Source organism: Melospiza georgiana, chromosome 13 (assembly GCF_028018845.1).
Source record: "Melospiza georgiana isolate bMelGeo1 chromosome 13, bMelGeo1.pri, whole genome shotgun sequence".
Classification (NCBI taxonomy): Eukaryota; Metazoa; Chordata; class Aves; order Passeriformes; family Passerellidae; genus Melospiza; species Melospiza georgiana.
In genome coordinates this window covers 1,871,398-1,899,268 of record NC_080442.1, presented here as the reverse complement: position 1 = coordinate 1,899,268, position 27,871 = coordinate 1,871,398, and the positions used below count along the sequence as shown (strand labels likewise).

The window sequence follows — 27,871 nt, the reverse complement described above, 5'->3', positions numbered from 1 at the left end:
AAAATACTCCAAAATACTTTTCATTATGTAACTTTTATTTGAGACACACATTGTAAAAAAGTTCACATGAAATAATAAAACTATTGGACTATGAAGGTTTTCTTAGGAGCTGGGTTTGGGTTTTTTTTATCTATATACATCAATACACATTTAATGATTAGGTTTACAAGTTAACCACATGACAAGTTCACTTTTATCTGCAGGAGCTTTTCACATTACACCTTTATACCAGAGGTAAAATGTGCTTAAACACACACAGCAGAACACTTCTATTTCAAAATTAAGCATTTTCTCAAGGACTATACTTTTTATTCTGAATTTAGTAGCTATATAGCATTAAAATAATGGTAATTGAAGTTTTATTTGCAAAAATGTTTGTAAGGCCATAGGAATGCACTGAAATAGTTATATTCACCAGAAACAAGAAAAATCAATGTAAATCCTGCTTTTTTGGAAGAAAGAAATACAAGTTTTATTTGTAAGAGTGAGAATGGTATAAGCAGTTCACTGAACAGAGGAGAAAAAAGACCTATTATTACCTACAGACCAATCCTTAGCAAGTTTAACATTGCAAATATTCTGTTACATTAACAGGTAACCCAACAACAGATGCATTTTCACAAATAACACATTTATGCATTTTACATATTATTGATGGACTTTCAAATCATTATGCTTTCACAATATTTTAATGTGATATGTACATTCAAGACTTTATTCACTTGTGAAAATGATCCACGTAATTCTCTTAACTTCAGCAGACTAGTATGAGAAAGTCACAATGGGAAATATTTTCTGTGAAAAGAGCTACAGGTCTGAAAAGTCAATCAGCATTTTTGACACTGTCCCCCAAAGAGAAAAGTGAGCTGCATTAAGTTTCATGAGTGGTTTAAGCTTTAGCAATATTAGAACTCCCAGATAAGTCCATAACACATTCTATATACACTCAACAAAAAAATCTTGTGCATGTTTTGCTGAGCACAGACTGAAAGCTAAAATTGCAAAGCACTGAGACCAGTTTGTTTTTCATTTGGCTTTTTTTTAAAAAACCATTTAGAAAAACATAGGTCAAGATATAGTGCACAGGCATGGGGCTGAGGGAAAGTTCTCCTAAAACTCCAAAGCATAAGCAGCGTTTTTGTTTTATTGAAATCTACCAAAAAAAGTCTGCTTTCCTGAAAGGTTAATGGCAGTTTCTGGAAGAAAACAGAAATACATTTGCTGCTAAGTGAATAGTAAGTATATGACTTTCATTCTAATGGGCATTAGAGTACTAACTAGTTGACTGAGGTATAGTTAAGAGTCCTTCAAAACTTAAGATTATATAGTCTTGAGCAAAGTAACAACAGAGACTGCACAAAACAATCATAGTGATATTAGAAAAGCCTGTAATAGCCAGCATCTGATGCCTAGGCAGGACATACCATCATCATCACCCGCTTGTCTAGAGGAAACCAGAGCTAAAATATCCCAGTAAAACATACAGCTGATTTGCATGCTAAGATACAGCACATTTTCCCACGTCTGACAGGGCAGACTGTACACAGAAAGGTCTCTACTGACCAGAAGTTAGCACACTGATAAAGTGCAGCCACTCAGCCATTTAATACTGCTGGAGAAGTGGGGTGGGGGCAAAGACAGAAAGAAAGAAATCTGCATTTTACCTTATCCATAAGATCACATGAAATTAGAATTCTTCAGTTTCAGCAGATGACAACAAAATTGCATTAAATTCTTCTACAAATAGAAAAAGATGAACTGTACACGAACAATAAGCAAAGGGAAATATTTACTGCAGTACTTTCTCATGCATAAAGTGAATTTCCTATGGTCTTACCTCACATTTATGTACAGTTTAGCACAGCTAAATGTAAGAAAATAGCAAGTTCTTTTCTCCCTCCCACCCTCCCCCGTACAGAGCAGATACCCCAATTCGCTGCTGCTTCAAGAAGCACTTCATAGACTCTACTACTTACAGGCTCTTTCAAAGGGAAGTTCATGGAGACTAATATTTGAATGAACATTTAACCACACAGTGAAGACAGGAAAAACAATACAAAGCATTCTGTAAACAGTGCCAAACACAGAACATGTCAGTTTTGGTTTGCAGACAACCCCTGAGATAAAAATCAAAGTATTACGACACCAAGTAAGTCAGAGGTAAATTACTGAAAATAAACAACATTCATAATTGGTGTCACAACACTTTCTGTATAGAAGCACTTTTTTTAACCATACAGAAAACATAACTGCTTTAGCCTGTCCAAGAAAAACAACAGAGCAGTTAGGGTTGCTTTGTTTTTTCACTAAACCTTGTTGCCATGAAGGTTTCTCTGTTCTAGTGCAGCAACAGCAGTTTATGAGATCCACCATCTAGTTACAAGAACTACTTCTATTAAACTACGTGTGGGGACAGGCTGATAACCACCTAAAACTTTATGGAACCAGCTACTAAGGATAAACCCTTTAAAATCAAAAGCTTTACATCTAATGCTATTGGCCTGTTTGCTTTCAAACTATTTCAAACAGACCCAGAGATGACAAATTCAGTACCTGACACAACAAAATGGTTCTCTGTGGTAACAACTAACTCACTGTTTACAACTCCAGACAACCCAGTGAAGCAAAAGCATGTCAGACATTTCCTTTGACAATGACAGAACACGCCCATCCCCTAACAGCAAACATGCTGGACACAAACTTGGAGTTAAAGCTTACAATGGTCCACGTTTGGCACACCAACAGAACTAAAGCACCTGTTTTAATTGCTCATTGAGGAAATTTCTCAGAAGACAATAAAAAAGTAGTAGAACAAAGACTAGGTTATACAATGCTCAGTTGAGTAAAAAAAGGCAACTATGTTTCACCTCTGCTTCTAACAGTCTAGGTCACTGTACCAGTTTTTGATGAAAAAACAACTGCTCGAGCAGACCAAAGACACACATTCAGCATTAACTGCAAACTAGGAGTACATTATAGCCCTAATGAGAGGCTTCCTTAGTGCCAATGCTTACAGACATCAACAAACTATCCTTAGAATTAAGAGTAGAAATGGAAGTCACCTTTAGAAGCAGTCATTTCTGAACAAGTGAATCCACAAAGAGGTTACTCAAAACTCATGCATTCAGCTTCCACAAGCCACTTAAGTGATAGTGATGAGGCCAATTTGTGGTGATGATTTCAAATCCAGAGTGTGCTTCCTCATCAGAAACAAAACAAGGAGCAGACAGTCTGAGCTAACAAAGGGAAGTTAGGTGAGGAAAGACACTGTGTTTATTCAAACAACTGAAAGGTGCATCTGTGAATCAGACAGTGACTGGCAATTCAGAACACAACTTTGCTAAGTCTGGTAAAGAAAGAAAAGCATACTACATTCAGAATAGAAGCCACAGCTTCTGCATAAACAGATTTGTGCATCTAAGAGACAAAATCTGGACAAATTTGTTAAATGCCAATTGTTACAGTAATTCTCATCACTAGAGCAACAACATCCATACTGCATGGCCACGAGTATACAGCATAGAAAATAATGGAAATGAGACTTAATTTTTCCCCTGGCTCTTCTGCTTGAAAATAAATTTGTTTAAAAAGAGAAATAAAACTGTGCACAAATCTGTTAGGAATCTTACTTACAAGTCAAACTGTGCAAATACAAATGTAAGATTGTGCTGTAACAGGCAGTAAGAGGCCAATATGGATGTGCAAAGTTAAAAGAAACATAGCAGCTTTTGCAACAGGCAATAAAACAGAAAGTAAAAAAGGAAAACAAGTTAAATCTTGCATTTGTGTCTCCACTTCATAGCTTCCATATCTGAGAAAGAAGAGCCTGACAGGTCAATAGGCTTAGTGAGCAAAATCCACTTGGTATTTGTGTATCGCAGTCTACGTTCAATGGAGCTCTCAGCAGCAGCTTGGTGGTATTATTTCTGAGGCTTTGTGACCCTGTGCTTTCAAAGAAGCAGAAAAGGTTCTAAGTGTGCTGCAGTCTTATCATTAGAAGTTCATCAAAGTAGCGTGCATCGAAAGAAGCTGCTCTTCTTAGATCGATTTTCTGTTATTTTTACTGGCCCACCTGCCCCCGATGAACTGTTGTCATTCTGAAAGAGAAAAGAGTGTCAACATCACAAAATGCAGAAAATAGTATCTCTAGCTTTCCTAGTCTCCCTTCCCACTTCCTCTGCTTGCAAAGCAATAATCAGAGCAGAGATCTGATGCAACATGAGCTCCTCAGTTATCCAGACTTCATTAAGCGCTTGGCAAAAAAATTAACATTTACATAACAATCCAGATCTCAAGAATTAGCTGGAAAAGGGACTACACAATAAAACACACTATTGCATTTTAGAACAACACATCAGTTTCAGGCTGCCCAGTGTGAATGTTCATGCAAAATAATGAATAGTTATGCACTGATGTGTAATAAAGCATGATAAATCACTGCTTGCTCAAATTTTATCTAGTAACTAATGCAATCCCCAGGAGATTTTGGTAGGGCTACTACTCAGTATTATGATAGCTGTACTCTCACTGTATCTAGTTTGTATGCTAATTGGAAATACAAACCATTTTTCTGTTGAGCTTTGTCATAATGTCTCGTGCAAGTGTGAAAAACGCCTGGTGAGGAGGGGAAATAAAGAGAAAACAAACAAGAGTTAGTCACAAGACACATTAAGGACATGATAAACTTGGGCTAGCCAGCCCCATTAACAATACAGTGTTCTGTAGGTCACTAGAAGCACTTTGAGTTGCAAGACACTCTATGTACAATATCTGTATATTTAAAACTTCAGCAAAAGTGATTTAGAAGAAAAAAAATATTTATTTTTAGTGTCCATCTTGCCAATCTTTGAAGCAAATGAACAGATCTCCCCATTGCATACCTCTGGGGGGAGAAAGAAAAATCAGCTGAAGACAAGGCTGCATTTACTAATCCTGTTTTTATTTCCCCCCAAACTGAACTGTGCATCACAATCAGGAACCCAGAGAGGTTTGAGAAGGGCAAGCCTGGGAATTCCCATTAAGGTTAGCTTGCTTTCTGTCCTCCAAAAGCTTTACTCTGGACTATGTGTAAGGCTATTTAAGCTTCCAGTATCTCAATTAAAGACACAAACCCATGAATAATTACTCTGGCAAATCTCAGCATCTCAGATTTCAATGCATGAAGGAGCAAAGAAACTTCAGTAGCAGGAAAGTTCTGCAATTCTCCAGGAGCAGGGAAAAGCAAGACTTTAGGCTGTCTGGAGACCCTAATAATCAAAGGACAGTTCCAGAATGTAAGAATTATAAACACTTCCCCTCTCATTGTGTTTGGAATAAAGCCAAAGACAGGCACTCATTTAATGTAAATAAATCACAACAGATAAATTCATGCACTTCAGATCCCAAGAACATCACAATTGTGTAATTCCCTGCAAGTAAAGTATTTGGTGGAAAGTAAACCAAATCATTAGTGATTGCCAAATGCCTACACCAGCTGCATTTTTTAATGCTTTCTTCACCATTCATGTGACAATTTAAAAAAAATACTCAGAGAGGAAAACATTTTGGAGTAAGCACAAACTGCTGTTGTGTATTTCATGCAATGCAGGGGTTAAAATGAAAGTGCCATGTCATGACAGAGCCAAGTCATCCCTCCAGAGGAACTCAGGTCTCCCCTCTGCTACTGACTCCTCATGGCCCCACTTGCAGAGTCTGCTCTAAGAATCACAAGGACACTGAAAATCAGGTCAGGCTAGTCCAGCATGATGCAGATCAGTCCATTCTAACTCTATCCTGTAAAACAATCACCCCACAATCACAAAAAAACCACCTCTGGCTGGCACAACATCCCTCTTGTTATTTTAAAGCAACAATGTCTTCAGTTTCTAGTTAACTTGTCAGACACACAATCTGAATTGAGTAGGTGTTTGCAGGACTTTTAAAGAAAAAAATCCCATAGACAGACTTTTAAATGATTATGTATAAGGACAACACAAGTCTACATTGCTGGATGAATAAATCTTATTTTAACTGGCCTTTGGTAGAGTTATTTTTTTGTCCACACTTGTTACACAGCTCAGATCCTCCCCCACCCTCCCTGAGATGACAGCAGTGATTTATAGTGAGATAGACTGGACTGGGGCCACTCTTCCTTCCCACTCTATTTCCTGAAACTCTCACAGGGATCTTGTGGGTTTAGCATGAAATTGATTTACAGGAAAACAGATTATAAATCTATAAATAGCATTGTGAGTCTTCTTCCTCCCCTAACCTGAGCTTCTGACCTGGTGTTCAGGTTAATACACGAATTTTCAGCCTCATCTGCACAGCATGTATTTGGCAGTAACCTCTGTGACACAGTAGCATGTTACCCTGAAAATAAAGATTCCCATTTCCTGCACAAGACACTGCTCTAAAATTAAACCTATTCTTTGTGCAAAAGGACTTGAAATTGAAATAGCAAGGCACAGACATCAAAGGCAACTGTTTGCTACAGTAATAGTGGACCACTCTGTTAACACCCATTTTTAAAACAATTCCAGGCCCTACCAGAAAGCCAGAAACAGCTGGATCATAGCAGCAGACCCAGGAGTGCAGTGGGGGTTTCAGGTCCCAGGTGAGGTGAGAAAGCCCAGCAGGCCATGGAGCATAACCTCCCCAGGAGTAATTCAGGAAACACCCAAGTGTGGCACCCATCTCTTACCTCTTCCACATTTATGCTGGATTTTGCACTTGTCTCCAAAAATTTGATTCCGTAATCAATTGCTAACTGGAAGAGAGGTTAAAGTTTTTCAGTTGTTTTGAAGTCCCTTTGTAAAAGTAATGTTTCACACAGGTTCATAATAGAATAGATGCTGCATGCTACAACAAACTATAAAAACCAAACCAAGCACATTTCACTTCTATTTTCTCTTGCAAGAACATTAAAGACAATTAGACAAAGTACTAGAACTCATCATACCCTCACATAAAATCAAAACAAAACCAAAGAAGGACATTAATTTCTCACCAAAATACTTATTTAGGCTCTAAAAGAAGATTAAGGTAGAATTTCTTGATATGGATTGTGGACCAGAAAACTACAATGCCATCATCCCATAAGCTGTGTTACCAACAGCCAGACTACTTCAGCTGCACATGAGAGTTTGTGGGATTCTTCCTCAATAGTTTGCTCTGTAGAACAACTCATTAATTACTTAACTTTTAGTAGCAGCACTTATAACCAGGATAAGTAACCACCTTGAATGAATTGAGTACAATGTGGTCAAATATACAGAAAACTTTCTATTGAGATCTAGAATATTTCATGCTATAGCAAAGGCCAACATTCTTGACAGGATCTTGCCCTCAAGACAACAGTACCATTAAGTTTAATTCAAACCTGAAGACAGTTAATGCTATTTAAAACCAAAACAACCCCAAACCTGGCATCCTATACATATAAAAGTTTCTGAAACAAGAGATTTGAGACCCATGCTCTCTCACATGCCTAAAACATATCAAACAGCCAGAAGCTAAAATCCTACAAGAAGTAGGCTTCTAATTAGGGTGAGCTACCAAATCTTACCTTCTCCCCTTTTTCTTTTGAGACTTGTCTTTTTTCATTCATATCACACTTGTTACCCAAGATCATTCTTTCTACATCTGAAGAGGCATGCTGGAAGAAGAAAAAATAATCTCTCAGGAACAAAGTGCATCATTGTTGAGAAGAAACTTGTGTGTCAAACTCCTCCACAACGGACCATTTTATTTTACAGAAATTATCTAATGGGAAGGCATTACTGAGAGAGGCTGACTCTTGAAAAAAGCAATTAAAATATTAAAATAGGCTGGAATAAATACTCCTAGATTGCATTTGTCTATGTACTATAATGACCTGTGTGGCAGGTTGCACACATGCACAGGCATTTGGCTACTCTGGAAATGTAACAGCAGGCACTTTACTCCTAAGTGCTGCATGGCCATATCTGCTGGCTACTGCAATGGAAGTGAATAATTACTTGATTTTTATTTGTCCCAGGGAAATCATAAGATGGAATGAAGCACTTACCTCTTCTATGTTCCTTATCCAATTTTTGATGTTGTCAAAAGACTTTTCATTTGTGATGTCATACACCAGCATAATTCCCTAAATAAAGTTAGGAAAATCTAGTTAGATGAGCTAGTACAATTGGCTGACTTTTGATGTATGCTGTAGTTTTAATTTTAGTTCCAAAAAAATTCAACACTGAATTATAGGTGTGTAAGTCTTTTCTCAAGGCATTATGCCATGGCTTGGAATTTACCCAGAATATTACTATTTAACATTTTTTGCCACTGTTAGAGGTCAAACACAACACCTATACTTTAAAATTATTAGCCTACAGTCAGGGCAAGTTTAGTAATTCTACTACAGCAGCCAGCAGGACTCTCTGGTTGAAGTCACATTTAATGCAGCAGCTTTAAGCAGTCCAGGATCCCAAACCTGGCAGCTCCAATCTGCTGGGGCCAGCAGGAACTTTCAACCCTGGGGCTCTCCCAGGAGCTTCAGCTCCTTCCAGCAGCTCTGGACATGCTCTGCCATGGGATCTGCCATGGGATCTGAGCAAAGCATGGCAAACCACAGAGCCACTGCAGTAAGGACAATGCAGGGTTCACCTCCATTTCCTGAGGCCTTTCCAATCATTCCTCATAGGACAAACAGAAGTCCTTGGCCATGGACTGGGGAGAAGCCCAGCTCACTGCCAAAGCCTTTTGAAGCACTGCAGAGCTCTATCACAGTGCCACAACCATTATTATTTCTCCCTGTGCTCTGGAACAGTGGAGTTATTTGGACCCACAGCCCATGAATGTCAGAGATTTGTTCATACAAAGCAAAAAGAACCTAAAACAGCAGCACAGGGAGCAACCACCAAATCAAAATTAAAGGTGTCCCAACATAAAATATCTCAAGTCACAGCATTAAGAACCATTACAAGTGTTGTACCACAAGGGTGCAGGCTCTAAGTCAATTATTTGACTTCAAGTCACTCTCATTGGAGCAAAACATAACAGTAGGTGTTGCAGGTGACTATTTCTAGCCAGACTTTTTGCATTCTCTACTGGCTGAAGGAAAAGCAATTCAGTGAAACACACTTTTAATATTAAAATAATTCATTATCCATTTTTGAAACACTTCAAGTGTTAAAGGAGTTGGCTGCATTTTAAAAAACCCCAAACCAATCTGATTAAAGCTTGGTAGCATATTTCATTAAAATCTGCAGAAATTTTAATGATATTAAGAAACACAATAGAGCTGGAAGTTTCATCACAAAAAACAAGCCTAGACTGAGTACCAGCACATTAAAAAAAGGAAAAACAGAGAGCAAACCCCCAACCAAACCACAAACTTCATTCCCCACATCTCAAGCCACAATTATCCAGTCCTCCAGTGGAAGACTTACAGGACTCAAACTCAGGAGGTACAAACCAGTTCCACAAGTTGTGTTTAGGGTTTTTTTTGAAGTGTGAGCACTCACCATGGCTCCTCTGTAGTAAGCTGTGGTGATTGTGCGGAATCTCTCCTGGCCTGCTGTGTCCCTACAGGTCAGAGAGAAAAAAAGGATTTGTTGTACACTCATGAGATGTCTTATTAAAGAATAACAATGCAGTGATACTTGTTCATTAGGAAAAACAAACCTTTGGCTGTTTGCATGAGTTCCTTCAGCCCTCAGCAGTTTCCTCACTCCCAAGGTACCCTCCTTACACCAGCAGTTAGAGCAGCACCAGAAAAGTGGCACAAAACCACTCCACTTTACATGCAGGCAATAAAACTCAGCACTACACAGCCTGCCCTCCAGTAATTAAAAATAAAAAGCTCTGATGCATCCAAGTCCTGTCTTAAACAGAAGTTCAAACAGCCCCTACAGCTCAGTGTGCTGCTGTTCTCTCCTGGGTGACCTGAGAGCAGCACCTGCCTGGGAGTGACCCAGCAGACCCAAGTGTTTGGATATATTTTATATTTGGTGATTCCAGTCACACCACAGCAGAGCTGAACCCCAAAGGCCTGACAAAACCCTTTTTAACTGATCCAAACTCAGCTTTTTTAACCTGTATTACAGACAGAACATTTTTATCAGCCACTTGTGGCACTGCACCTCCTCAGTCACAAGGAACCTGGCTCAGGAGACTCAGCTTCTACTAAGCCACCATGCAAGGAATTATCACTCACCTGGGCCTTGGTGAGTACAACCAGGTATCAAAGTACCAGAAGAGATTACATTTTATAGGCTTGCATATTTTAGCTTACAGCTACTGAGTTAATATTTCTCCTCCACAGGGAAAAGCTAAAGGCACATTTAAGAGGGCAGTTTTTGATAAACTAGGAAATTGCTGTAAGGCTTGCATGTGAGGCAGGCTACTTCCAGTGCTGCTGAAGCAGAACCACTCCAAGGGCAAGCCAGGAGAAAGCACAAACCTTATGAACAGTCAATTAATAAAAGGTATGAAACTTCTGGTACATTGAAGTTCAAAAGCTTTGAAGTATTCTTTCTCAAACTGAATTCAAGTTATTGAAAACCTGAATTACTTTGGAACACTTACCATATTTGTAGCTTGATTTTCTTTCCATCTAATTCTATTGTTCTGATTTTAAAGTCGATTCCTGCCAGAGAAAGAGACACTCCTAAGTTTTGCAGTTAATGAAAAGGAAGTGTTCAGTTTCCTTTTGGCAATTTGGTAAGAGCAAACTTAGCCAAAAGAACCATTCTGAAGCTGCCATTTCTTCCACACACTTGGAAGTGCTGAAAATACAGTTTTCAGCTGCATCCAACGTGGCAAGGATAAATTATTCTGCACAATGCAAACAGGCCAAGCTCAGTACTAGTTAGTCAAGATCATCAGAGATCATCCAGATTTTCCATTTCACACCAGTAAGGGCACTGGTATGAGTGTGTATTTGTCCTGAAGATCTGACCAGTTCCTGCAGTTTGAGTCAATTCTCTGGTACCTCTGGCTCATCCTGTGACCCCACAGAGTTCCTTCTCAAAGCCAGCATCTACTTTTGAAAACTGATGTTTGATGCAATCTGATCAGACATCACAGTAAATGGTAACACAACACAGGAGATATGAAACTCCTTTTCCAAGAACACTCATTTGGGAACAATTAAAATTTTCTAGGAAGCTCCAAAAAAGCATCAAGAAAACACTTCTCTCCTTTTCCCCTTTACACTTCCACATAGTACCCATCAGTTCTAAGAATGATTTTCAAAATAAATTTCAGATTTTAAGCCATAGGTTATTAAAAAAGACTGAAAAAATTAATTCAGAAGGGTTTAATAATATTTTTTTTAAAGGTTTACAGGGGTGAAATGGATTTCCAAACAGACTAGCCCCTTAATCCTAACTACTGTAACTTTTGGATCTCTAAATCTGTATTACAACACAGGTCAAATTGGGACTGCTCAAGCCTCACTACTACACGACTGCCAGATTTTTCAATCTTGTGACAGTATCCCTCAGATTAATTGGTTTGGAAACAAATGGCCCACTTGTTCTTCACTGCATCTTAAATAGTTACTTGATACTTAGCTGTAGTTTGTAAAAGATGGGTGTAAGTTAGAAAAAATTAAATAAATTTTCTTAAAATGTAATTTAATTTACAATTATTGAAAGTATCTTAATTGGGAAAATGCTGTTTCTAGCTTTAAGAATTAATCCAGATACTAAACAGGAAGCTATGGGAGTTTTTACTACACCACTGGGAAACTGAATATGAAATATGGATGTTCATTAGTTATTTGAATTTCATTCTTCTCACATACAATATTACTATTTTAATATATGGAAAATAAAAAGTTTTGGCCACTAAATGTGCCATGGATATGTAGCTCAACTCATTAGTTAGAATACAAATTATGAGCAAAAATATCACATCAGCACTTAAACAGCACATGAAATTAATTGCATTAATTAAAATGCTATGATTGCCAGTACAATTGCAACTCCACAAGATTCACCAGTAGAAAAAAAGAGACTTTCATTAATTCACACTCTTCTAAAAATGACATGAGAATTATATGCACTTTCAAAAAATTTCCATCCTACATAATTTTGGCAAATGTTTCCATTTCCATAACAGAGGATATTGCCTCCCTTGTTGTAAAGATTTTTTTCTTAACTAGGTGCAATTACAGCTGTTGAAATCATAGACAATTGTATTCAGGTCAGAAAACAAATAACCTTTGCCCTGAATGGATTTTGTTTTGGCCTCAAAGGTTATAAAGCACAAATATGGATTTCTCTGGAAAGAGCATTTTATCGTGGCAACAGCAAATTAAATCAGTTCCAAAAGCTCATTTGTGTCTAGGCCTGAAGCTTTGGGAAGCAAATATCAGGAAAAGCAGACTGAGAAGGAGAATTGTGCCTGCAGTGAGAGCTGCTGGAGCTGAGACACAGCAGCGAGGGATCCTGCAGGGGTGGCTTTCTAAGAGGACTCAGCACAAGCTCCCCATCTGCACCAATCCAGCTCCTGCACAGACTGGTTTCTCGCGGTTACTCATTTCCCTTGCAGCACTGAAATTATTTATACAACCACTCCTTCTAAAAGTCAGGACCTGCACAAAAAATATCTTCTCAGAACTTAAGATTCCTAGTATGAACTTCACCAAAATTCTCAATGATTTTCAAAGCGAAAAGAAGAACATAAAGGGAAAGGCTGTAAGTACCTCTGCAACTGTAACTTTTTGGAGGTTAAAATGAACTAGAAACTGATGTTTCTTTTGCTCTTCAGCATGAGGAAGTGGTGAGCTACACACATTGAGAGCAAGCCTGGTGACATGTGCTGCCACTTCCGTCCAATGCTCTTGCATGGTAAAGCACAAACCACGATCTGCTCACAGCCACCTCCAAATTACACCATGGAAAACACTCCACAGCTAGAGATTGCAGCAATAACTCCTCACAGAGGATTTCTGTTCTTAATCCATTCTTCTTTTGCACAGTCATACACTGGGATACAAAAGTTTGAAAAGTTACTTAGGCCAAATGAAGATGAGTCAGTGAATTAAAGTTTGCTTGCAAAGGATCACACAGTTTGCAGTTTTAAAATGCAACATGAAATGCTGTTCTTCCAGTAGGGAGAAAAAGCCCAGAAACATCTGGATGTCTCTCTGAAGTTAAGTTTTAGAAGCTTTCAGAAAACACAGACCCAGATTAATGCTTAAGAGTGCAGATGCTAACAGATTAATTAACTGCTGAACTGGAGCTGTCACACTAGCACGTCAGTAAATATTAGATCAGAACTACACAGAAACATTTGTTGCAGGAATCACAAACCTGCATTCTGCAAGGATAGAACCAGAATGTGCAATCTGAACTGCACATTAGTTAGGGCTGTATTTGCTTGCATTTCCCTTGCAGCATGGGGTAAAAGCAGCTGTGGGTTTATTGTTCTTCAAAATCCTTTCCAGATCCTTGCTAACTACAGGCAGAGGGGCATCATCCTCTCTCCTCACTTCACTGAGGGTGTTTGCTTCCATAGCTCCCAACAAAACCCTGTCCAGGAGCACACTGGGCAGCACCCTTAGGGCCACACAAAGGCTCTCCCAGAACCCCTGGCAGCTCTGTGCTGCTGTGCCCACCTTGCATTGCTCTGCACAGCTGATAAAATTCAGGACATGCCTGCCCAGTGACACTCAGCCAAACACCACAGGGTCTGGCCTCACCTGGCCTCTTCTGGTTTAAGCCAAGAACTCATGTCCACCTCATATCCCAAAGCTCTTCTGCTACTGCCTTTTCCCCTACTCCACTTCCCAGCTGTTTCTGCCCACCTGGGCAGATTTTACCCATAATTAAGCTGCCGTGCAATAATTTTCAAAAGACACAGTGAAATATTAGAAAGAGCTCACAACACTACAGTAGTAAGCACCAGAAGTGCCCAGCAGCACACAGGGAGCAGTTCCCTTTCCAGCTCTAGTACCAGGGGTTTTCTACCATGAACCTCAACAAACCAGCCTGGCGCAGCCCTTACAGGAATGGAAGGACAAACTGAGCAGGGAGGCTGGAAAAGTTCATTTTGTTACTTTAGTTTTTAAAACAGTAGCTCACTCTCAGGGCATCACTGTTACTCTTTTGTTCTCCCCTCACCCTGATTTTAACCCTGTAGCCATCAGAGCCAATATCTCATGTTTTTCATGCTACAGTATCTGTTCCAGCTAGGACTCCACTACAACTTTCCCCTGCACAGCACCACTGCCTGGACAGATTGTCTTGTTTGTTCTTTTCAACAAAATTGCTGTTGCAGAAATGCTACAGCACAAAGAAAGCAAAGAAACCAAACTGAAGCATTCTGGTTGGAGCCAGTAAGCTGTTCCAACTGTACCAGAAAATAATTCCTGAAGGTAAAGGTTTCTTTAGGGGGACTTCAGTCTGCTCAGCAAAATGCTTCTGGAAGGGTCAAGTTCCTGAATGTTTTCTACGAGCAGTAAAACGCAGACACAAAAGCAATTTATACAAATGAAACTGAAACAAAAAATCCTGCCACTGACAGGCAAATATTAGAATTCTTGACCTTTACCTTTATTACCCAATTCAGCAGTATTTTAAGTTAATTTTTCATGTGGCTCAACACTAGTTTGCAGCAGGAGGACCTTATGTGTGCAGCTGTAGCAAGAAATCAGACAGGAAATCAGCACCATTCAGGATGTAAATAAACATCAGACTCTGATAGCCTGTATATCTACCCCAGCAGAGTATTGCTCCATCTCTGACAAATCCATACTTTAAGTATTCAATGTACTAGCATTTTAATTTGTTTACCTTTTCATTTTATTTAATATATAAGCCTAAGACATTTTAAGAAGTCAGTGAACACAAAAATTGGCAAAGACACTGAAAACATGAATACCAGATTAGCTTCCTAGAGAAATCTTATTTTAGTCCCATCTATCAAAGAGCATAAAAGATGCACCAGAGTTTATTAAAACAAAAAGGGAATTGTTTTGCATGACCTGCATATAATAAAAGCCTCACCCTCTTAAAGAAGCTGTCTTCCTACTGGTCTTACATCTAACTTTACTCCTTTGAAGTAAGAATGGAAGAATGAAATGGAAATAAAAAACTTTTTTTTTTTTTAATGGGATTCCACAATAAACAGAACTTAGTGGCACTCACCACCACTGGAGACAGACCACAATAAAAGGGATGGGGGAAAGAGTCAAGGTACAAAGCCTCATTACCCCTCTGAGCAAGTCAGCATGGGAAAAATTGGAGTTTATGCATCAAATCTTAAGCCAGGCTTGATGCAGCTTCACAGCATTGGTCCTTTCTAGTCTGCTTGGTTTATACATGAGGTGGTGGGGTGTTGATTTTTTTCAATAGGCTGAGCTGGGAAAAGAGAACTCCTCAGGAATTCTTTACTGCAGGACACGTAAGAGTCTTAAGATGCACAAAAAGAAAGGAAAACATTTTCTGCAGTCACTTGGGTTAAGTGAATTAAGAGTAACTTTGAACCAAGCAAGTACATTTGTAATTTACATTCAAAAAAAAAAAAAAAAAAAGTGAGAAGAGGCACATAAATAACTGAAAATCAATATATCAATATGCTTCACCCTCAGATTGTTGAATCCTGGGAGAGAATTACTCAGGAGATACTTCTCCCTCCAGGCTGTGCATTTGTGGGCAGCAGTGGCTGCAGCTGCACAGAGGAGCAGGGAAGAGCAAGCAGTGCTGCTCACCCTGCAAGGGAGAGCTCAGCAGCAAACTCTCACCTGAGACACAGCAGCTCCTCCAGCATCACCTCTGCATGGGCACTGCCATCCTTCTGAGGGGCCCTGTCACACACAGGGGACACACAGGGGACACACAGCAGGGACCAGCACAATGATCAGCAGGTGACACACAGCAGGGACCAGCACTGGTCACACCCCAGGTGACACACAGCAGGGAAAACCATTGATCACACAGGAGTTGGGTGAGGACACACAGGAACAGAGCACTGGGGGCCCTGTCACACATCTGTCACACTCCAGGTGACACAGAGCAGGTACCAGCACTGGTCACACAGGAACAGAGCACTGGGGCCCTGTCACACATCTGTCACACTCCAGGTGACACACAGCAGGGACCAGCACTGGTCACAGAGCTGGCTGAGGACACACCACAACACACCCTCCATGGACAGATCAGTTCTCCACAAATTTGCTCTTTTCATATCTATCCAACAGTTAAGGGACATCAATTTGTTCCCACAAGCTTACCCACAGATCACTCCTTTTTTTTGTTCTCAGCAGGAGCTATTGCAAGGTTTGGATTAAATACACAATTATTTTTTTAATGTGGTTTTCAAGAGAACATTTTCTTGTGCTACATCAGTGTACTGTCTCAATCTACAAAGGTAGATAAATGAAACTTCAGAAAGTTGCTTTTAAATTAATACGCCTACAATAATTATAGCAAAAATAAAAAATGACAAAATAGGAGTCAGGATTACTGTAAAGGGCAGGACAGAGAACCCTTGCAACATCCCAGTGTGTCATACAGCCTCATACAAAAGAACAAAGTCTGACCATTTTGAACTTGAACATTTAGCCTTAGTCCCTAGTAACATCTGCAGAGAATTTTCAGATGATCTCAGCAATGCCTTGTATCAGTATGTAAATTAAAGAGGCAGGAGTTTTTTTATTGCACCATTCAGAAACACAGCAAACCAACATGAAACACCCCACCAGGCTAAAGGTCAACATTTTCTCAAAAGCCGTAAAGCGAATTATTTTAGAATTAAACACAAGTGCAACCACTTCTTGTTACTGTTTCACAACTTAAAGGGACACAGTGACTTGCATTCTTTCTGGGCAGCCCACAAGAGCCCACAACACACTGGTAACCCTGAGTGGGCTGAACAGGCTCCTTCAGGTTAACTGGCCTTTCTTCACCTGGCTCCTCACCCCCACCAAGAACCCAAACCCAGAGTTCCACATGAAGCACAGAGCAGTGTCTTGCACCTTGGAAGTTATTAATACAGAAAGGCTCTGGAAGTTTAGAAAGCTAGAAACTTAGAAAGTTTAGTTTAGGCTCTTCTTTCCCTAAGGTCTGCAAGATGTGCAGTGTGCAGCTTTGTACAACATGAAATAAATTTTTGCCACATGCTCCAATGGGTAAGAACACCACATTTCCCCATCTAGAAGGTGGCTTATGAACACAAAAATTGGATTCTTCTTTCACAAGTCCAGTGCTTAATACTGGCAAAACAAATCTGTAGAAATGGCTGAAGGAGGTAAGGCAATAAAGAATGGGGATGCCATGTGCATGTTTCCTGCTCCTAAAGCCTTGAGGCTGACAAGGAACATCAGCTCAGGGTGCCAGCCCTGTGCCACTTCCTGCAGCACGTGTCCCCTCAGCTGTGGCACAACTGCCACCTAAGCTGCCTTGCTTTAGACAAGCCACTTTCTACTTGAAAGAGAACAAGGGATTCAGAACACAATTTATAACCAACAGAATCAGACCAACATTTGGAATGTCCATGTTTTTCACAGCTCACCAGCCCACAGTGTGCTCTGATTACCACACTAAGATCTGAATGCAGGGCTCCTGTGAGTTCTGCCCCCACAGCTGTGCACTGCAGTGCTTCAGGGTGGACACTGCAACATCCTGAGCACCAAAATTCTCCTTTCAGTGTTTTGAATTCAACTTGCAGATTGCTCTGAGCAACCTTTGAAATACATTATTTTAGACGCAAAAAATACTCAATATAAAATTCAAGACTACAAAACAACATAACACTAGAAACTTAGTTGAAATTTGACATGAGTGAAATTATCAACTGTCACAAAAGCCCAACTTTAAAAGGGCTGAGTCCCTGCAGAATGTATTTTAGAGCTTACAGTCTAGATACCATGAAAGTGCACAGGAATTAACTTGTGGTCTACCTCTCATTCTATTTTCAATGCAAGATAAGCTATGCTTGATGGTAACTCAGTTTCATCTAAAGCAATTTTTAAATAGATTAAAATTGTACTATTGATACAGACAGCAAAGTTTGTTTATTTTAAGGATTATTTATAGACTGCCTGTGTCTAAGAGGAATGCATTAACTTAGTTGCTTAGAGGACATATTTCTTTCAAGCCAAGATGCAATTGGAGTGCAGTAAACATGAAAAACTCTGCCACATGCTCTAATGGGTAAAAACACCAGATTTCCCCATCTAGAAGGTGGCTTACGAATACAAAAATTTGATGCCTCTTCCAGAAGTCTAGTGCTTAATACAAGACAACATGCGATTGATCCTTATCAAAAGCAGAAATTAATAGGTAAGACCAAAAAAAAAGCTCCCCCAAAGTGGAATTCTCAAGAACAGGAAAAAAAATAAAAGAGTTCTCCTGAATTTCTTGCCTGTAAATGAACTATGTTTGTAGGTGTAGAAAACATAGAAAATTATGTCTTTAACCAAAATAACTCTAACTGAATATTGCTGTCAGGAAAAAGACAAAAATAATTACTTTGACCAAAGTTAGCATCTCAAGAATCCAAAAGATTGAGAAAATGGCTTATTAAAAAAGTCTCATGCAATCAATACTCCCTTGCCACCATGATTTAAATTTCATATTTTACTATTTATATACCAAGCCTCAGCTGTGACAACAAGAACAGCCCAAAAAGATTAGGATTGGTTTTGTTCCTGGTACATCTATACACCTGGCCAGTGAGAAATGGAGATGTCACTTCTTTAAAAAGCCTCTTAAAAGTTTCAAGGCTCTACATGACCTGGTTATTCAGAGTGAGGAAATAAAGATTTTGGGTGGCCAGGCCATTGTTTGTTTGAAACAGAAGAGGTGCTCCATGCAAAGTGAGCACACTGAGTGTCCCAGGAACCACAAAGCAAAGCAAGAACTGGCAAGTCCATGAGTGCTCACAGATAAGATGCCCTCACACAGTTCAAAAAATGCACTTTGTACCTTCTATTGCAGCCCTGCCTGTGACTGGCACCACATAAAAACCCCATCAGCTGCAGGTTTAGCACAGGTATGGAAAATACCATGGGAACACTTGGCATGGACAGGTGAGCACTGCTACAGCCCAAAACTTATACTGCCAAACACTTCCTTGATGGGTTCAGGGATGCTACAAAACCACTAGAGATAAAAAATAATTAAATTGGGTAATGTTAGAGCAGGTGTAAATTACACATGATCACTGTAAAGACAGAAGTGATAAAAGTTCTGGAAGTTTTACAGGAATGCACAAAGACTCTGTTCACTTTAAAGGGCACAGATGCTTACACTGGAAAAAAAAGTACAGAAAACCAAAAAAAACTCCACCCATATCAACAATATCAGTAAGACAGCTCTTGGCTTTAACTGACACTCTGTCCAAAAGGATCCAAGAAGAGCAAAATGTCTCATCCAGCAAGAATTATCCTTGTGAAAATAAATAATCTCATCTAGGAATTTCAGTTGGAATCTGAAATTCAGTTGGGTTAGAAGCAAGTGTAAGTACCCAGTGAGGCAGCAAAATCAGGCCAAAAAGTCAAAGCAGAAGGTTTAAAGTTAGTGAAGTTACTGTTATAGACAGCACTCTCAGCAGCCCCAAAACACCATTTTCATCAGAGGCTTTTTTAAAGCTTTAACACAGGGATAAGTAAGCATGGGATGGATTTGTCATTTGCTGATTTGTTTGGGAAGCCAAGGACATGAGAAAAGAAGGGCTGCTTTAACTTCTCACATGAATGACAAAACAGGCCTTTTTTGGAAAGGTTTTTACTACCTATACTAACAGGCACAGCTACCTAACTTATTAAGAAAGGTCACATTTTCTTTCTGGCACAGCTGTTTTCTCCTCCTACATCATGCAAGTTCTTTTCATTAAAATGAATTCATTTTAATTAATGCTTTAATTTCTTCATTTGCTTTTCCTGCTTTGCATGTTCTAAGTACTCCTCTCTACATCACTTCTGCTAAGCCAGAGAAGTTCTCCCAGGCAGTTCCTCTGTTTCTTTTTCCTCCTTTCCATGCCTGGGTTGACACAGACACTCCATCTCTAATCCCAGCAGAAGTCACACCACACAGACAAGATATTTGGGCACAGCAAAGGAAAGCTATTGCTCTGTGTCAGGTGGGAGAATTGAGGATTTTGTTGGGAGTGTGGAGGCAGGGGAAGCAGTGGATGTGCTCCCTGCTGACACACACTTCAGCTTTGCCCAATTTCTTACACTCAGCCTGGTTTTCCCAATCTCCAGATGTGGAGCCAGCCTCCTACTAGTGACCAGCCTGCTTGACATGTTTTTGATGTTGCCATACATACAAGAGGATGCCACTGATATTCAGCATCAGGGTTTTCTCTCTGGTGCCCAAAGCAGAAGAGTCTGCATGATGGCAGCAAAATTAACACATCTTAAACTTGGTCAGCTGTTTGTTCTCTAGAAGAGAAACCTTCTGACACATACAGTACTTTACTTGCCTTTAACTACATACAATCTAATCAAAAGTGTCATGGCTTACATTTAACAGCAAAGTTTACTATAAACCACAAGATTAAACTGATATTAGATGCAATTACTGGTCAAAAACCCTCTAAAAGGCACTAAATTACAACCCACTGCAAGCTCTGTTGGGACAGAAGTTACTGACCTAAGTTTTGAGCTGCAAGTCTGGTAACTAAAAGCCTCTGGGTCAAGTTTTGGGTCCCAGAGTAAAAAAAAGATGGAAAGCTTGAGAGAGGGTCCAAAGGAAGGCCATGAGGATGGTGAAGTGTCTGGAGGTGAAGCCTTATGGGGAACAGATGAGGGCACTTGGTCTGCTCAGCCTGGAGCCAGACTCAAAGATCTTTCTGTGCTCATTCCAACTCAGGATATCCTGAGTCTGTGATCCTAACTCTGTACAAAAGCCTGACACAGTCCAACTTTATTGATGCTACTATTAGTCCTAGCTTATCCATATCAGAAAAGCATCAGAGCTGGTTTATATATTTAGTCAGCCTGATGACTTGACACTTAAGCCACCATAACATCCAATTAAAGACAAAAGGCAATATAATATCCTTTGAGTTAAAACCACATAACTTCTACCACAAAACATGAAATAAACCATCATTATAAACACTGCATGTATTATTGTTAATATTATGAATAATAATTAGTTAATTTATAATATGAATAATAATTAGTTAACTAATAATAATAGTTAGTTAATTTCTGAAGTAAGACAGTCCAAGATGTATTTCCACTAAAAGAATGTATTTCTACTGCAGAAGGACTAGGAAATCCATCCTAAGAAGTACATTAAAAATTCCCAAACAAAAGCTCTCAAAGCCTGTATCCATCAACCAATTCCTACCCTTATTCAAAGTTAGTCTGTGTTCTTAACTTTGCATTCAAACCAAGTCACAAAAGCAGCTCCAAACTGCCCTCCTGTCACTCAAATAACCAGTAACACATAACCAAGACAGACCTCCATCTGCCAATTAGCAACAGGCATCAACACTCAGACATCTGTCACGCTGTTTCAGAGTAAAACACGCAACACAAAAGCTGCAGCAGCATTTTTAATAAAAGCCAAATAATTTCCACTCCATTGTTGGCTTGTTGCAGAATACAGTGAGGTAGTGCAACCTCACCAGCAGATGAAAATCAAAGTTAAGATGTCCTTTGCCACCAGCTAGGTGTTAGTATCAAATTCAAAGTCACAAGACACACAAACTTCAATGCTTTTAACCTGCAATACCTTCAGCTACAACTTCCTGTTCAATATCAGGACATCATCTTGCTGACCTTGAAAACAGAATCATTCTTCCACTTTCATATTTACCTGTTTCCCTTATTCCATGTAAACCCTGTCCTAAAGAGATACCCTAATCCCAGATCCCACAAGCCCTGAACACACACTGCCACCCTGCAGACACATGGAACAGTGCCACCCGAGTGGGAGTGACCTCACCTCAGTCACTCCAAAGGTCAGATGACAATCAGTTTGGAGTAATCACCATTAATAAAGAACTCCTGGCAATGCTGTCCTGATGCTTCCCTGCCCTCCCTTCCCTGCTCATCTATCATTGATGTGTTTTCTCCTACAGCTCCAACCATCTGGAGAAGGCCAAAAGAAATCAACTGACTAAGGACAGGAAATGCTGCAGCTTAATGGGAGGGTGGGTAACAAAACCCCAAAGCCCAAGAAAGCAACAATCACTCCTTGTCCATCATACAAATAAGTAACTGTGAAGAAGAAGAGTAGAAATACTCAATGAGGCATGATTTGACTTGAATACACTAAAACAATTTCCATTACACTTTACAGACATGGAAATTTCACTGCAAAAGGGAAGCTGGTGATTTTGCTTGACAAAGGATTTTCATGGAAGTGTTCAAAGGTCAGCACACACGTGCTTGCCTGCCAGAGTAGTGTCCTCTTTTGAAAGATGTAGACTAAGGAAAAGTTACTTCTGTAAAATCAACAAATGGTTTCAGCTCTCAGATACAGTACTATCTTGTGAGCGACTTCCTGCCAAATGCTGATATCATCCTGGATTAAAAAAATAAATACGACAAATTCTGTTTCTGTCAGCAAGCCTTTGTACTAAATCAGAAATGCTATCAGCTGCAAAGATTCGACTTTACTCTCATAGATACAAAAGCTGAAAGGAATGCAAAAAATAAACCTTATTATTTCAAATTATAAACCAAATCCAGTTTTACCAGACAGTACTACTTGAAAAGCAAGTTAAGATACTTGGAAACTGCTAAATTAATGCTCCTGATTCTTGTGTATTGCACTGAAACTACTAGCGAAATGCACATGAGATATTCCAAGATAGGTTTTGCTTTAGGAGTTGTTAAGTATGAAAATGAGCTGACTCAACTGCATTTTACTTTCCATGTAATGTGCAAAAGCAGAAGTTTCCACCCAGAAAGCAAACTAAACAACACAACCTTACATAACACACTCCTGTTGCAAAAAAAAAGTTTTATCCCATGTTCAGAGTGAAAAGCTGATCCTCACTAGGGACCACAGCAGCACTATGCCTTGCCAGCACTTTCAGAAATTCTAACAGAGCTACAGAGCCCTGTATAAAAAATCAAAAGCTGCTGAAGGACAAGGACCTGTCGTGTCTAAAGTTGCTTAAGGCCAATCTGTGCTTTTACAGAGTGAAAATACATGGCTTTGAACAATCCAAAGGTCACTGGTTCACTTCTCATAATGGGTAGCAAAGTCTGCTGCAGGTATTAGTAATGCCAGGTAGTGAAGACCAAGACATGAAGGTTCTTGCACCAACAGACACCCATAAAAAGAATAAAAGAAGTCTGATGAGTTATAAATACATATGCATTGCACTTTTATCACATTTCTTATGCAATGCTGGCCACAGGACACCGGGTTGGAAGTCCCAGCTGTCTGAACAGTCCAACATTGAGTGTGAGCATGAGCAAAGTCTTGAGGAGAAAAGTCAAAGGAGCATTTCCTGACCTCCAAGCACTCCACAAGGATGCTGCAGCCTTACAGGCACGTTTTGCATGACAGCAAAACAGAAAGGGATCTGTGAAGTATAACATGAATATACCACGCACAATGACAAAGTAACTACAATTCATTACTGACTTATTTCTATAATATGAGCATTGAAGGGAAATAAAGCAATTATTCTATAATAAAACAGCATTTCCATATCTCCCTCCTACTTTATTATTTTCCTTTTGGAAAGTGTTTTCATTGTTTTGGTAACTGGAGTGCTGCAGTTTAACCCTGGTCAAACTACTGAAGCACAATAGGAGTGAGAAATTATAAGGAAGTTATCTGGTGCTTGGATATGATGTGGGCCCTTGCATCATGGAAACAGAGAGTGTTTTAACTTCTGCACCAAAAAATCTAAGAAAAAAAAAAAGTAACCTGCAAAAATTTAAACTGGCAAAAATTTAACCCCATCATAGTTTGAAAAAAAAATCTGAAAGACTTATCTCACAAACAGCATGTAAGTACATAAGATTAAACAATAAAATTTGATGTCAACACATCTCAAACATACGCCTTCTTAGACTTCCACAGTAAAACCAAGTCTGATCTTGTTCAGAACTGAGAGAAGGAGAACTGAGGGCCCACAACATCACAAATCACTGTTAACTGAACACACATCCTAAGGACCATCCCACTGCAGGATCCACTTCATGGGAACATACATGGCAGCTCATGCTCCAGGAAAACTCTGGATTTAATGAGAAATGCTCATCTGGGCACCTTAGAACTTGAAGTGGCAGGGCAGTCTATCTGGGAGAAGCATCCCTGTGCCTCCCTGCACAGCACGGCTAACTGTGACTTATCAGTCATGGAAAAAAAGCAGACTTGTTAAAAATGGAATTCCCCCCAGCTCATCAGATGGAGCAGTTATGACTGTAAAATCAACCAGTTCTGAGAAGAGAGAAAGGGCACATCTTCAACAACAGATTACAGCCACATGTCAGGCCTACAAGCAACACACACAATGTGCAACAAAGACTGAAAAAGCTCCAAGTCTTTTTATTCAAGCATAGGTCAGCACTTTTATGAACAGTTTCACTATTTCCTGACTGTCAACTTTCCTGCTTGGAGGTTCTTTGCTGAAAAACAAAAGGGGACTAGAGCCATAAGAAGGAATATGTAACTGTGGAATCACAACTATTACCTATGGAATTAAAAGTGGGCCTCAGTTATTAATAAGTTTCTTCAAGCTGACTTGTTTTGCAAACAAGGCCCTTGCACAAACAAATATAAAGGAAGGAAATGAGAGCAAATCCTATATTTACTGAATAAGGTAAGAAAAAACAACAGCATATTCACAGTCCTCAAGACTTCAAAGTGAATCAGTGAGGGGAAAAAAAAATCCATCAAGGAGCTGAGCAGTTCAAGAAACGTCAAGAAAATGGTTGGAAGACAGACACACCCATTTATGTTAGCTCTTTAGAAGTATAAAGAAGCAGCACAGTACCAAAGTAGGCTATTTTTTTAATGATACAGCATTTATTAATGTTTATTAAGCCTTTTATTCTACCACAGGTACAGAATAATACCTCTTCAGGTAAATTGCTCAGGCTGTAATCAGCTGGTGTTACTGATCCAGCATTTTGAAAATGGTTACAGAGAGAAACGTGCCAGAAAAATGCAGAAAAACTGTTCTAAAAGCATTAGAAATGATGCCACACCTAATTTAGTCAATTACAAGTGCCTAAATAAAGATTGTTTCTTCCTTATGCACCAAGTTCTGCACAACAAAATGTCTGAAAAGGACAGGACATTAGGGTAACATAAACCAAGTTACACACTATTTCACCTTATCTTTAAAGCAATTTCTTTTCAAGAGAGTCTACTCATTCTCTTAGTGTTATTTTTTTTAAGTCAGCATTAGTTTTGCCCTCCTAAATATTAGTAACCTGCACTGCACCTTTCCCTTTCATCCCCAAAACACTGTACCTCACTTTAGAAGTGACCTCAGCTACAAGTAGCTGAACACAAATCTCAAGTCATGCCACACTGTAGTTTCAATTCTACCTCAGTGAAGGCCTTGAAAATTTGGCTTATGTTTATTTCAGCAGAGTATTTTAAACCGGAAAAATCTTATAAAAAACATAAGTCACAACCACCTGTTTGGATATATCACACTTCACTGCCATTAAAAAAGGTTAGTGAAGCTTAGAAACAAACCCTTTTTCAGAACCAAGTTTGGGACAAAACTCAACATTGGTCGAGGAGGTTCCTCCACCCAGTCGCTAAGAGGCTTCTATGGCTGACTGAGGAGCTCTACCCAATGCAGCCACTCCAAATCTCCAAACCGTGAGCACACATATGCACGATGAGTGTGGAGGGGAGAACTGAGAGCAGAACCACCTGCCCAGAGCGTTCAGGCACTGCCACCACCAGCTCCAGCAACCCTTCCCCACTTTCTGAACATCTGCACCTAAACACCAGACGCCCCACACGGGGAGAGCCCAAGGAAGCCGCGGTTCTGCCTCAGGCCGGCAGCGCTGCGGGCTCGGCCAGGGGCTCCGATCGCTCTGGGAAGGGGCTCCGGGCTCCGATCGCCCCGGGAAGGGGCTGAGGGCTCGGCAAGGGGCTCCGATCGCCCCGGGAAGGGGCTGAGGGCTCGGCAAGGGGCTCCGATCGCCCCGGGAAGGGGCTGCGGGCTCCCGGCGCCTCGAGAGGGGGCTGAAAGCTCCCGGGAAGGAGCTGCAGGCTCCCGGCGCCCAGGGAAGGGGCTGCGGGCTCCGATGGCCCCGGGAAGGGGGTGCGGGCTCCCGGGAAGGAGCTGCGGGCTCCGCGCGCGGCACCACAGCGGCGGCAGCACGGCCCGGCCCGGCCCAACTGTTGCTGCGGCGGGCACGGAGGCGCCGGGGCCGCTGCAGGAGCGGATCGCACCCTGCGGGCCCCGCCAGGCCCGCGGCACCTTCCCCCGCCGGACAATCCGTGCCGGGCGCTGCCGTGCTGGGCTAGCGCTGCCCCCGGTCCCGCACGGGGCCCGGCACGGCCCGAGCGCGGCCCCGGCACGGGCGGTGCCCCCGGCCCTTCCCTCCCTCCGTCCCCGCTCGGCCCCGGCAGGACCCCTCTCCCGCCGGGATGGCGGCAGCCGGCCGCGGCCCCTCACCGATGGTGGAGATGAAGGTGGTATTGAAGGCGTCCTCGCTGAAGCGGAAGAGCAGGCAGGTCTTGCCCACGCCCGAGTCCCCGATCAGCAGCAGCTTGAACAGATAGTCGTAAGTCTTCGCCATCTTCGCCTGGGCTCGGCTCGCCGCCGCAGCAGGAGGGGGCGAACGCGGGACGGAAGGAGGGCGGGACTCGGGCGGGGAGGAGAAGGGGAGGAAGGGAAGCGAGGCAAGCAGGGCCGGGCGGAGAGAGGGAGGGAGGCGGTGCCGCGGGCGCGTCACGGCCGGAACCGCCGGGCCCGACGGGGGCTGTGGTCCGCGGGCCTGCCCTCACCCGCGGCGGCTCCGGGCCGCCCCACAGGGCTCAATTCTCGCTCGAACACAGCAGGAGTTGTAACCAGAGTCATATAGTTATGTATTTAGTTAAATAATGGCATCATTCCCTCACGTCCGCAATGAGTGAGTCTTGCCTGTGACCCCAGAAGTTTACATGTTGCCCGTGGCATGTCAACTCCCAAAGAAACTTGTGCGCACAACACAAAAATTATGTTCATGCTGTCCCACGTAACACTGCAACCGGGGTGTGCTACAACGAGGGATCTGCTCTGGAGCAGCTAAAACGCTTTCCCCCATCTTTTTTCCACTAATAATCTCTTGGTGCGAGGCAGCCTCATTATGTATTCATTATAGTGTGTTCCCCACAGGATGTCACAAGGCACTATAAAAATAAATAGCACTACAAAACACTTCAAAATGACAACAAGGACTTACTGCTTTAATTTAATCTAAAAATTGTAGCCTTCAGACAAGCTATAAACAGAACACTCTAACACTATAAATCACTAGAACAGTTCTCAGCTCCCTCTTAGCAAAAACAGAAAAAAGATTTCCCCAAATAATTCATTAAGGTTTCTATTAGTTATAAACCAGCATACTGTAGGGTCCTTTCTCACTTTTGGGTTGTTTTTTCTTCCTTGTATGTGTGTTAACTTGGCAAATATTTATGCTGAGCTCTATCGAGAATCAAACAAAATTAGTTTTGAATATTAAAGGTCTCCCATACATGCTTAGCCTCTTGCAAGCACACAAAAAATTCACCTCGTGACATTAAACAACAATTTGATGTGAAATAGGACCAGGCCAGTCTAATCCCTGGCTACTTCCAAACAAGTAACTTCAGCCATTATACTTCTTGAAAAAGCAAAAGGTATTCTGCTCCTAGTTATAAATTATCCAAATTTTCCCCATTAAGGGTCTCAGCTGGGTGGTAATCCCAGCGAATATAATGAAAAATCCATTGACAGATGTGATGTAAAACTCTATACAAGGTGAATTCAGCGA

General features: G+C 40.9%; 1 protein-coding gene across 1 annotated transcript; it reads right to left on the bottom strand.

The window, feature by feature from the left end:
• Positions 1 to 17: 17 nt before the first annotated feature.
• RAB8B (RAB8B, member RAS oncogene family) lies at positions 18 to 26,712 on the bottom strand. The gene is made up of 8 exons (XM_058033278.1): positions 26,533 to 26,712; positions 10,540 to 10,600; positions 9,477 to 9,537; positions 8,030 to 8,107; positions 7,547 to 7,636; positions 6,683 to 6,748; positions 4,564 to 4,614; positions 18 to 4,097 (listed from the first exon to the last, which is right to left on the bottom strand). The coding sequence occupies exons 1-8, from the start codon at positions 26,654 to 26,656 to the stop codon at positions 4,005 to 4,007; spliced, it is 624 nt and encodes a 207-aa protein (XP_057889261.1). The 5' UTR covers positions 26,657 to 26,712; the 3' UTR covers positions 18 to 4,004.
• Positions 26,713 to 27,871: the final 1,159 nt, after the last annotated feature.

Coding starts and splice junctions, on each gene's coding strand:
- RAB8B (XM_058033278.1), bottom strand. CDS start 26,656: ATGGCGAAGACTTACGACTATCTGTTCAAGCTGCTGCTGATCGGGGAC. Junction 10,601..26,532: donor CACCTTCATCTCCACCATCG/GTGAGGGGCCGC, acceptor TTTCTCTGGCAG/GAATCGACTTTAAAATCAGA. Junction 4,615..6,682: donor CCAGCATAAATGTGGAAGAG/GTAAGAGATGGG, acceptor CCTCCTCACCAG/GCGTTTTTCACACTTGCACG.